Source organism: Chaetura pelagica, unplaced genomic scaffold (genome assembly GCF_000747805.2).
Source record: "Chaetura pelagica isolate M959 unplaced genomic scaffold, ChaPel_1.0 scaffold420, whole genome shotgun sequence".
Classification (NCBI taxonomy): Eukaryota; Metazoa; Chordata; class Aves; order Apodiformes; family Apodidae; genus Chaetura; species Chaetura pelagica.
The window spans coordinates 2,422,921-2,434,180 of record NW_009951919.1 but is presented as its reverse complement, the minus strand read 5'-3'; the positions used below and the strand labels follow the sequence as shown (position 1 = coordinate 2,434,180).

The following is an 11,260-nucleotide window of genomic DNA, read 5'->3' as shown; positions in this document are numbered from 1 at the left end:
CTGAATGTCCAACTGGAAAATGATCCAACTGTGTCACTGGGCATGGACACACCCAGCCTGCACAGGTAGGATGCCCAGCATCTCCAGCACATTTCCAGGCTGCTGGTTCAGTTCTGGTGCTTTATCACCCCCCCTCCCAGCTCAACTTTTCAGAATCTAGAAAATGAAGGCTTAAGGGAAGAATTAATTCAAGCACACTGTCTGCAACAGTTCAAACATTTTACTAAATCAATTCACACAATTTCAAAATTGTAAATATAATTAAGGACAACAGGGATTCTGTGTTTTTTCTTTCTTCCAGATTTATCAAGACAATAAACAAACACAAATTAGGTTTATAGCATCTGTTCTTTTAAAAAATGAAAGGAACGCCACTTGATGTATTGATAAAGCACCACAACACAGTTACAAAAGAGGGTCAGCCTGTTTCTTTCACAAGTAAAAGACTACATACTCCTAAGGGCTTTCTGCTTCAATTCATACTTCATTAAAATAAAACTATAAAATCTCCTAGATTACACTAAATTCAGACAATGCCTGGTATACAGTGCATTAACAGCAGTAATGCCAACTATCAGTGCCAACAGAAAACATTTTAGAAAGTAAAAACAAAACAAAAAACCAAACCCAAAATAAAAACCCAACGAAAACCCCACCTTTCTTCCCCTGGATGAGCAAAGTTTAAAATAAGGGGTGCTCTGCATCACAATGAGTTAAGGACAAGGGAGGATGATGGGCAGAAGAGGGGGCTGGTACTGGAGCTTCCTAGGCTTAGTTGGCATCTAGTTTGGCCATTTCCTGCACGTATATCCCTATACTCTCACTGTCAAAGAGCACGAAGTACACCGTCTTGATTGAGGAGGACATTGTTGACACAAAGTAGCTGGAGATGGCTTTCAGGATCAGCTGAGCAGCTGTTTGCTTTGGGAAGCCATTTCTAGAAGGAGAGACAAAACAAGAAAGAACATCAGGACTTGCAGAACAAGCTCTTGATGACATAACCTTGTAGGAGCCCCCATCTTTTCTCTACCACAGCACAGTAAATAAAGCTACAAAGCCAGAGTTTACAGGCTGGATTAGAAGTTAGCAACTTGTTTGTTTTGGCAAGACTTAAAATGTTCAAACAGAAGGAAAATATTGCCAAAATCTGAATACGGAGTCCACACACATTAATGGCTTGAATCTTACAATATCTGATGGGTCAATTATTCTCATTTAACAGACAAGTAAACAAAGTGTCAGTCAGCCTGAAGTGTTCAGGGAAGAAGCATATACAGTAAGAGCTGCAGGGTCAAATTTGTCCTGAAAGCAAACTGGCTATCAAAGAAAAATAAAAAGGGATAGCTCGGTGCCTAATCTGGGATCCATTCCTACAAGCTTTTTCCCATTTTTATCCAGCAGTTCTTGCCTGTACATTTCATCTAATCTTAAAACAGGTCAAGCACAAGTAGAATGGTCTGAACAAAGGCATGACCTGAACTGTGAGTCTTACAGGTCATGGCAGACTCCTGAAATGACACCTAGTAACTGCTCTGCACCAGCTCTGAACTGCTCACAGGGGACTCTGGAGTCATACAACTGTCCTTTCAGTGGGGTTTCACAACAGGGCAAATGAAATAAGAGCAGCCTGGTCACAAGAAGGCACACACAGAGGGAAGCCAATTAAAATAAATTGTTAAGGATCACTCTCCCAAAAGAAAGGGAAGACACAGCAGCAGAAAAAATCCAAAGAAAAGTGCTGGCCCAATGGCCACGTGTGGGCTGGAAGAAACAGAAGCCTCTTGCATTGATCTACTAGTCTGAGTTAAACTGCTGTGAAAAGGCAATTTGAGACTTGAGCCAAGCCAGTGTCAATTCAGATCAAAGTCAGAGCCTCTGAATTAAATCTCTGCTCTGAGGATGATCATATATTCAATCCCTAACTCTCCTTTCCCTGTTCTCCTGCTGGCCCTAGCAGACTGAACTCCAGGCTACCTCTGTACAGCACCCAACTCATGCTCTCCACAAGTTGGCTGGAGCTGAGCATCTGGGCCACTGAATACTCCAAAATGCTGTTTTATTTCTCTCTGTGATTTATTTGAACTGCCCTCATGTAATCCCATTCCTCAACTATAAAAGAGAATGAAACTGTTTATGTGGGTTCATTGGGTGATGTCTGCTTGACAGATGTCTGTACTAGAGCAGATGAATACATGTGGTATTGGCATTTGTCTTTCAAAGCTTTACTTATTTTTTTAATGCTTGTGACTTCATAAAAACAAGTACAGAGTATTGTCAGAGTATATTCAGTTCTCTCCAAAATTATTTTATGCTTGAGTATCTCTAATTTGAGAAAAAAAAAAAGGGGGAAATATATGGCCTTATGTATTTCTCAAGACCTACTGATCCCTCTCCATCTTTTCAAACCACCACTTCAACTGGCTGGAGAGAGAACGATGTGCATATGCCAAGTTGAGAGCTAAGCCACAGATCTTGCTTGTCAGTAGCCAGATTTCATAACAGAATGTGAATCTCATGATTATTCAGGGTTTCACCATCTTCCAACATCAATCAACTACTTCCCAACATGGGTTGGTAAAAGTTCTTTGTTGGGAGCTACCCAGAACAGAAAGGGCTCAGTGGGAATTACTTGACACAGTCTTGCTTTGGGCACCTAAGTAACCAATTCCACAGTCACTCTGCAATCCATAGGGAATTCAGCTTCTCCTGAGGAGCAGTTCAGAGCTTCTCACTGTACTGACCAGCCTGGGAACCTTACAGCTAATTTAACATTCATTAGAATGAACACTGCTATATTTCTCTACCAAGTTTGCTCATGTAACCTCCTTAAAATGACACCCATACAAATTAACCTTCTTTGGAGCTTTGCCTGATGCAAGTTACTTTAATTTATTACCCCAGTGAAACTTGTATTACTTTATTTTCATCCTCTTCCTGCCCTAAACCACAGAATATGCAGGAATTATTCTAGTGTTGCAACATGGCACAATGGGAAGAATATTCTTGCTGTGCATCAGCCAACTTCTTTCATGGCACATTCAAAAGGGGCAGTAGCTCAGGGTTAAATATACAACCATGTAATTCAGCCTAGATTTGGCCCTTGGTCTCCATACTGAGCCATTGTTATGGGCCAAGTGTTCCAAACCTCCCTCCCCAGCCCCAAGAGCCTCAGATTAAAAGCATGGTCCGTGTTCAGACTCTTAAGAACATGATCCAACTTCCAAAGGGACTGAGCATGCCATACAAAGCCAGAGGATTTTAGACTTCAGCTTGCAAAGACCTTGGCATTGGCTTTTAAGGTCTCTTTCTCCTGAAAGAGTCCTGTGATGTAAAGTGCATGGAATTCAGCTTACAGATTTTGGGTGAAGGCTTGAAGTGACTCTACAAATCCTGAGAACTGAGGCATTTCAGGTTTGCTGCTTAAATGAACACTAAGCCATGTCTTCTGGTCAACCTAAGACATATACACTAAATATGCACTAAATCTAGGTAAACCAGACCCCTTTTCTTCACATTGTACTCCTTATCCCCAATTGATATGAATAAACTGATAGTATTTTAATATCCTATTAAAATGCATGTTTTATGATCTTCAACCTATCTGCATGCCTAAGATTCTGCAGGGATCACTACCAGACCTGCCAAAACTGAACTAATATTCAAGAAGAGACTTCAGGCTCCACACATAGACTCAATAAACCTACAAGAACCATTTCATTCAGGAAACTGATCTAAATGAAGAAGAATAAAGTCAGCTATTGTAGCAAGGGGTTGGTACATGAGAAAGGGCTGGGATGTATGAGATAGCACTGAGAAAATGTGACCTGTTTGGCATCAAGTACAGGGTGTGTGTCAGAGCCTCACCTGCCACTGCCAATGGAAGGAAATGCAATGGATTTCAGCTTCTTCTCATCAGCCAGAGCCAAGCAGTTCTTCACTGTCTTTTCCAGCAGCTCCTCACATTTGTCTGAGCCCCAACCTGGGCTGTTACAGTGGATCACAAATTTTGCAGGCAATCCATGGCCAGCACTGACAACAGCTAGAAAAGAACCGAAAGTGAAACATTATTACTTTCCTTAGGGTTACAAGAGTGCACATGTGATTAAAATCACACACAACTGGCAGACATCCCTTTAGCCCCCGTGAATGTTTTGGATTACAAATCACACAGCCTTAAAATATAACAACATGATTACAGAGACTTTGTATTTTCCATTTCCAGCTGCACTTTGCTGTAGTCATTTAAAAACCATAGCTATAATTGAGCTTATTTTAGAGAGAGCAAAAATTCATGGCTGACATCAAAGGAAACACATTTATGTTGGGGACCGTGCAAACTGTGTAACGTGTAAGGAAACAGGCAGTGATCTGTCAGAACATAAACCCACCCGAAGGATGATCTTGCTTTGGTTCAGTTTATTGTAGAGCTGTAGCAAATATCAGGATGCTGGGCAGTTGCACAGAGTTATGGCTTTTCAGACAGTTTGTTTAGTGAGTTTCTGATCACGCTGCAGCCCCCCTGGATCAGTCCAGAGCTATCAGTGCTCTGAAAACTGGTAAGGAAGGCTGGAAAAGGGGGGAATGAAGATTTTTCATTTCCAGCTTTGTTTCTTAGTAGCTGTAAAGACAACATTTGGTGTGATTTCAAGGCTTTGGGCTTGGTCTCATTTGAGCATTTTTGTGCATGGGTCATCCAAGACCACTCAAACAATGCTGGCTTTAATTTATCTCTTGTCAGACAGTTGGAGAGGAGGCATTTATAGATTTACAATGTCTAATTCACATTGTTTATCTGCCAACAGGCAACGCCTTGTACACACAAAGAAATGAAGAAGCATTTTTACCATTCTAATCCTCTATGATCACCATGATACTACCATGAACGTGTGGGGATGGAGGTGATGGAGCAGAGCCTGCCTACAGACTGCTGACAGTCAAGGATTCTCCAGGCCAGAGACCTTCTCTCAGCAGGACAACATTCTGGGTTCACCACCTCCCATCACAAAGCAACAACAGCCTGGGATCTGCCTGCCTGCACACAAGGTGAGAGGGTCACTGCCATTTCTGAACACACGGGGCTGTGGTGGGAAGTAAAAACCTGTAACTTTAGTTTGTTTAAAAAAAAAAAAAAAAAAGAGAGAAGAAAACCACCCTAATCACAACCTGAGGGAAAAAAAATACCTAGAAAAACAATCTCACAAGAGCACACACTAAATCTTGACAAAGAGTAGGTTTGTAAAGGTGTATAGAGACCAGAAATCCTCTATTCTGTTCTGGAATGTTTATGAGAGATTGAGAGATTCTGTTACTTAAGCATAGGAGGAATCACTCCTGGAGCACAATCATCACATATGGATACTATCCTGTGGCTGCTGCAGGAAAGAGGAAAAAGAGCCTTTGTCCTGTGGCATTCTGACTGGAAGTTACTCAGAAGAATTCCATTTGGAAGGACAATGGAAGCTCAAGCATTTACGTTCTTATGGGTTTGCAGATTCTCAACATGTTGAATAGCCCCAGTGTTGGGGAACATTAATTTGTCATAATGTGAAACTAAAATGTTGGCAAGTTCAGGATACATCATAAATCCACACAAAATCTATTAAAAGCAGCTGACATATCTCTAGTCAGATGTGAAATGTGGATAATAACTTCATCCTGAAAGAATAAAATACTGTATTGATAGGCATCACCAACTTTAATATTTCTCAGGGAGTGTTTTGTAGGGTATTCATTAATTACCTCATTAGGATTCTGTTAAGGACAACTGTTAAGTACTGAAAGCAGTTGTACTTTACTTCAAATGCAAATGCTCTGAAAGGGAAAGTAAATTATGCTTCTGCTGTTGAAACAGAGAGAGAGAGAATCATGGACACACTCTGTTAGCTACAACTGTATTCCAGGTAAGAATCTTGGTTTTTGGTAGACTCAAGGGATACCCATTTGAGAGAAATCTGAAACTGGATATCCATAAGACTGAGAAATTCTGTGTATCAGTTCTTCTCTAGAGCCCTCTACCAAGCCCCTAACAGCCAGTTTCTCTGGGTGTAGTGCAGAGGTAAGACTGACAGGCAGCTCTCAAACCTCAGGGATGCACTGATGGCTGAGAAAAATAAAAATAAATATTTTCTCTCCAACTTTCAACCTATTTGTGAGATGTTTGGTCTGGGCTGATACAGAATATTGTACAGAAGAAATAAATACATTTTTTAAAGTATTTGAGCCTACATATTTCTGCAGAAGAATTCCAGGAAAAACTTCTTACAAATTCGAAAAAGCAAGAGAAAAAACCCAACTTATTAAACACTAGGAGTAAACAGCTGTAATTTTTCCTGTCAGAGCTGAAGTCTCACATCTCTCCTTCAGCTTCAGTTAGAATTTGTTTACAAAACTGTGCACACTGTATTTATTTTTATAGCATAAACACAGATGGCAGAACCAGCCTTCTATATGAACAACATGTATCAGCAATTTCACAGATGGTGTAAAATTATATATTGCCATGACCAACTTTATTATTTATATAGTAGACTTTTTGCAAATATTGCATAAATTTTGATAACTAGGCATCAAAAAGTCATAAGCTTTTATAGTGATGATTTTGGCACTGATCAAACCAAGTACCCAAGCAGATGCTTAACTTTAAGCACAAGCTTAACTTTAAGCACATGCTTAAGTTCTGTGAAAGTCAGCAGCATTTCAGCAAAGCAGATGTTTAACAGGGTTGGACTCACCTTTTAGGAGGGAATTCTTTAGTGTGAGGCTGTTTGCCCAGGGAAGCTATGGTCTAGTGGGAGGTGTCCCTGCCCATGCAGGGGGGTTGGAACCGGACGATCTTTAAGGTCACAACCCAAACCATTCTATTATGATTCAACTATTCTGAAAAACAAGCATCTCACTATTTGCTTTCCTGGCCTGTGTCCTTCCTAACCAGCACTCTGCACGTATCTGCACGTATACTTGCACGTATCTGCAAACAGCCTCTTTCTAGTTGCCACATTCCACCACCACAACACTTCCCAGAGCAGAGAATCAGAATCACAGAAGCTTTGGTAAAGGCCACTCAAGATGCAAGGTGCACATTACTTACTGTTAGTTCCCAAGGCACAGATCCTCACTCACCTCCAGCTATGTCCAAGGGGCCGTTCTTTTTGCGAAGCTCAATGACAGCTTCCACAAACTCCTTGCCACCTTTCTTTTCCAAAGTGCTCCCTGAACAGAGAATTGTTAGTTTACTCTCTGATCCCAGTTTTCCACAGCAGACAAGTGCATCATCATTCATTTTTTTTTATTACATCATTCTAGAGTTTTCTGCCCAAATATTTTTTGGGGACTGCAAAGTAAGATCTAAACCTTTTGGGACTTCATAATTAGCTAGTTATTAACAACAACAACAACAACAACAGAAAGAAAAAACCAAAAAAAGACAACCCTAACAACCCAAAAACCTCATGTTGGTTATCCTTGCTAACATTCTCAGCCTCTGATTTTAATGTTAAAACATCTGACATGACATCCCTACCTCCTTCCTTATCACGAGCATCTGTTAGTGTGAAATGTTCCAGAAGAATGCGCTAGTTCAAGAGTGGTTGAGGTTTCATAATTCCTTCCCCTGAGATTCATTTCCCCTCTCTCTTACAAATTGTTTTAAAGAGCCATTTGCCACAATAAGAATTTGAAACTCACCTGATCTTGGTCCCTGACCCCAACAGGTGGCACCAGGAATGAAACAGTCTCGTGAGTGCAGCGGGCTGCTTTACTTGGTAACTGCCCAGCTTGTTGAGCCACCTTTAACCAAGAGGAAGAGCCTCAGAAATAAGGAGAATCTCTAAGGAACAAATTCCTCCAATGAACTTCTCTAACTACAACTAAGGAGCTGGACAAAGTCATTCTGGGAGGAGAAGAGCTGTGCAGTGTTTCAGGGCAACCAAAAGGTATGCTGTTAACAAAGGCAGTCCATCACTAAATGGTTTAGATCTTATTTTGCAGCTCTAGTTTTAAATATTAAGAAGAACAGCCCAAGAAAGCATTTCCCTAACTACATAAGCATCCCACATAATTCTGCACTGTGCACATTAATTATAAAGGTAAATAAGTAAAAAGCAGTGATATCATAAAGGCTCTTGATTTGAGACATTACTTTGAAAACTGATTTCCAAAAATTCAGAACTATGATCTCTAAAGATCTAGGCATTCACTTGGTGGAACCCCTTGCTTTCACTGATGGAGAAAGAACAAACATGTTTTCTGATGGAAGTGCACATACTGTCTGCTCAAGGAAGCAGAGCCTCTCCTGCAAGATGCAGTTTCTTATAGAGGGTTATAGCTCTAAGAACTAAGAGGACTGCAAGATACTTTTCTTTCATCACCATTGCTAAATTTCCTCCCAAATGAAGACTAGAAGTTGAAAACAATGCATTTGTTTGTTCATTGAAAAACTGGCTCTGTGACCCAGCCTCTAGTTTGCTATTGGCAATTTATTGCTTGTGGGGCACAAAAGCTGAGGACAATTAAAAACTCTGTGCCTTTTCTTTTGCTCTTTTTTTCAGAACCAATTCACAATGGGTATGAGCCAAAAGCTGGATTGCAAGGTCAGACTGTGTAGGTCAACATGTAATCTGCTCTTTGTGCTCGTTATATAAAAATACTTTGGTCTAAGTTTATTTAGACAAACACCTCACTAAGAATTTTCTGAAACTCAAAGTTACTGAGTGGAAGGCAGCATCTTATAAATCTCTTAGAAAAGACAGTAAGGGCTTTATTTGTAGCAGCAAGGTGTCTCAGGAGAGCATGCTAGGAAAGGGGATCCACCTTGGAAATGTGCTGCCCTTCAACCACTGCGACCTGGCAGAGGGCAGGACACCCTGTGCCATTTGTTGAACTAGTCCAGCAGGCAGGACTGGCACCTGGGGATCTTATCAAATCACTCTGAGAAGGAATGGGGAGGGCAAGAAACAGTCTTCCATCCTAGTTAGATCCTTGTTGTATGGATTTCCATATCATTCCTAGTTCTATTTGTATATATTCCATTTATAGTGCCCTTGAGCCAATGAACTCAGATCGGTCCTAAACCCCATGACATTCATAATCCTTAATTTCTCTTATTTCAAGGGGAAACATAATTAAGCCTTGGGCAGAACCTAGGAACAGAAAAGATCTACTAAGTAGGTCATTTCTTTGTCATTGTAAAGCTGTTGTACATTTAATGGAATTTAGCCTAGTTTGGTTTAATTCAATCCAGAAGGATCAGCTTTTTCCCTTCTACTGGGAATTAATTTATAATGAAAGGCAATGAACAACACTGTCAGTTTATTGCACTGATGTCTCTTCTTGCAGATCTTGTTACAAAGAAGAGCAAAATGTCTTATTTCATATGAATCAGTGAGGTGTTCTTGCATTTACTCCTCAATTATATTCTCCTTTTGATTAATAGTGAGGATTTATATTGGTATATATCATGTAATATCATTATGTTACAGAACTATGCTGTAAATTAGCTTAATCTGGGAAAGGACATAATGTATGTAACCATTTTCCACTACATTAGCAAGTTCCTTGATGGAAGTCTTGCTTCACAGCTTCAAGGTTAGTAGCTTATTTGCTCACAGGCATAAATATGTGTCACTCCCATGAGAAGAAGATCATTATCTCATGCTTTCCAAGCAGGCATTGGCATCAGTGTTGAAAACAGCGTTAGCAGGAATTTAGGCTCTAAAATTCTCAGGATAAGCCCCCAGTACATTTAAATTGTTAGGGAAAAAACAACAAAAATTAAAAAAAAATATAAATTTAGATGGGTGAAAGTTAATCATTGGAAGCTAAGCATTTGTGCACTTCTATTCTTTCTTACAGCAGTCAGAGGCAACAGGAACCTACACTATGGAATGAGCAGTGCAACTTTGAGAGACAATTTTCTTTGTAGGGCAGCAAAGTGTTTCTTTGTCGAAGGGGAGGAGACAAGCACATTAGCTACATGAACCTGACAGACTTTAGAAGCAGATTCAGGGTATGATGATACTTTTACTTGAAAGTCTCTGCATTATGTTTAGCCAGCCAAGTCACTGCTGTTCCTGCTCCAACAGTCTCTACAGAACTACATTTGCCTGTGTGTTACTCCAAGTAGGAGAGCAGGTGGTGTAGGACACACCAGCTCTGCAGCAGGACCTGTGTCCCTCCAAGCCAGTACTGAAACCTGGCCTCAGGTGTGGAGGTAGACCACTCTCATAGAGTCCATGTGGTTAAGATAAGAGGCTGGAATCAGGTGACTTTTTGTCTTTAAGCATGGTAGGTCCTCACCCTCAGCAACTTCAGTATTCAGCCCAAATTCTGATTTGCCTTTTCAAATTACCAAAGCAGTTCAGTTCAAACTGCTACCCTTAACCAAATCCTTCAAAATACTGTATGCAGAGAGGGGTATTGCCAAGAGTTACTCAGGGGGCACTTAAGATACTGAGTTAAGATGTCTGTCACATTTGCAGCTTAGATGACCAACCAGCTGAAAAACATATGTGGTGCCATGTGAGCCTGTGGGCATGAGGACCCAGAGCAGGGCCAGGGAGGTCATCAGTCCATAAGGCAAAACACAAAATAAGAACCAATCTCAAGAGCTGGGGCTAGATCCAGCATGTCAGATGTGAACATCTGAAACTTGGCATGGACAGGGTGGACTGGAACTGATCAGAAATCTAAGGATCAAGACTCAAACCATATTCAAAACAGGCATTTAACAGGTCACACAAACAATGGGGTAATTAATTTTCCTGGATCACAGGCCTGCACTGGACCAGCTGTTCCTGCCCTTCCCGTTTTGGCAGTGCATTCCATTGTTCCTTCTGATTTGGTGATCAAAACCAAAAATGCCTACCAGGTTTGCAAGTATTCATTTCTTTATCAGTCAGGACTGCTGGAAGTGAGAAATGAATGCAGATCTGCATAGCTACACCACGCTTGTGGCTGCTGATTGACCATGCACACACATACAGACTCGGCAGCGCTGAACTTGCCATTACCTACTTCACCACCGGTGTAGAAGTCAGAGTTTGTCGGGTGAACGACAGCATCACTGTCGATGGTGGCAATGTCAGCCTGTACAACTTGCAACTACAACAGGTAAACAGATGTATATCAACCACGTTGGACAGAGACCCAGCACAGGCTCTACATTTACACATGTACCAACGTCCATATTGTCCTACCTTTACATCTCCAAACCTTGCGCCAAAGGAGTATGCTGAGTTGTGTGTGCAGGTGTGTGTAGAGAAAG

General features: G+C 40.9%; 1 protein-coding gene across 6 annotated transcripts in view; it reads right to left on the bottom strand.

The window, feature by feature from the left end:
• Nucleotides 1-205: 205 nt before the first annotated feature.
• Nucleotides 206-11,260, bottom strand: part of LOC104386744 (core histone macro-H2A.1) — a 35,256-nt gene continuing 24,201 nt past the window's right edge. For 4 of the 6 annotated variants that reach the window (XM_009995395.1, XM_009995404.1, XM_009995411.1 and 1 more), the window contains exons 6-8: nt 7,120-7,209; nt 3,865-4,039; nt 206-937 (exon numbers count right to left, since the gene is read on the bottom strand). In XM_009995395.1, the coding sequence (XP_009993697.1) occupies nt 772-937; nt 3,865-4,039; nt 7,120-7,209 (431 nt within the window). In that variant the 3' untranslated portion in view covers nt 206-771. Of the gene's footprint in view, nt 938-3,864; nt 4,040-7,119; nt 7,210-11,006; nt 11,098-11,260 lie in introns of all 6 variants that reach the window. The other 2 variants (XM_009995419.1, XM_009995437.1) reach the window with 1 other exon arrangement.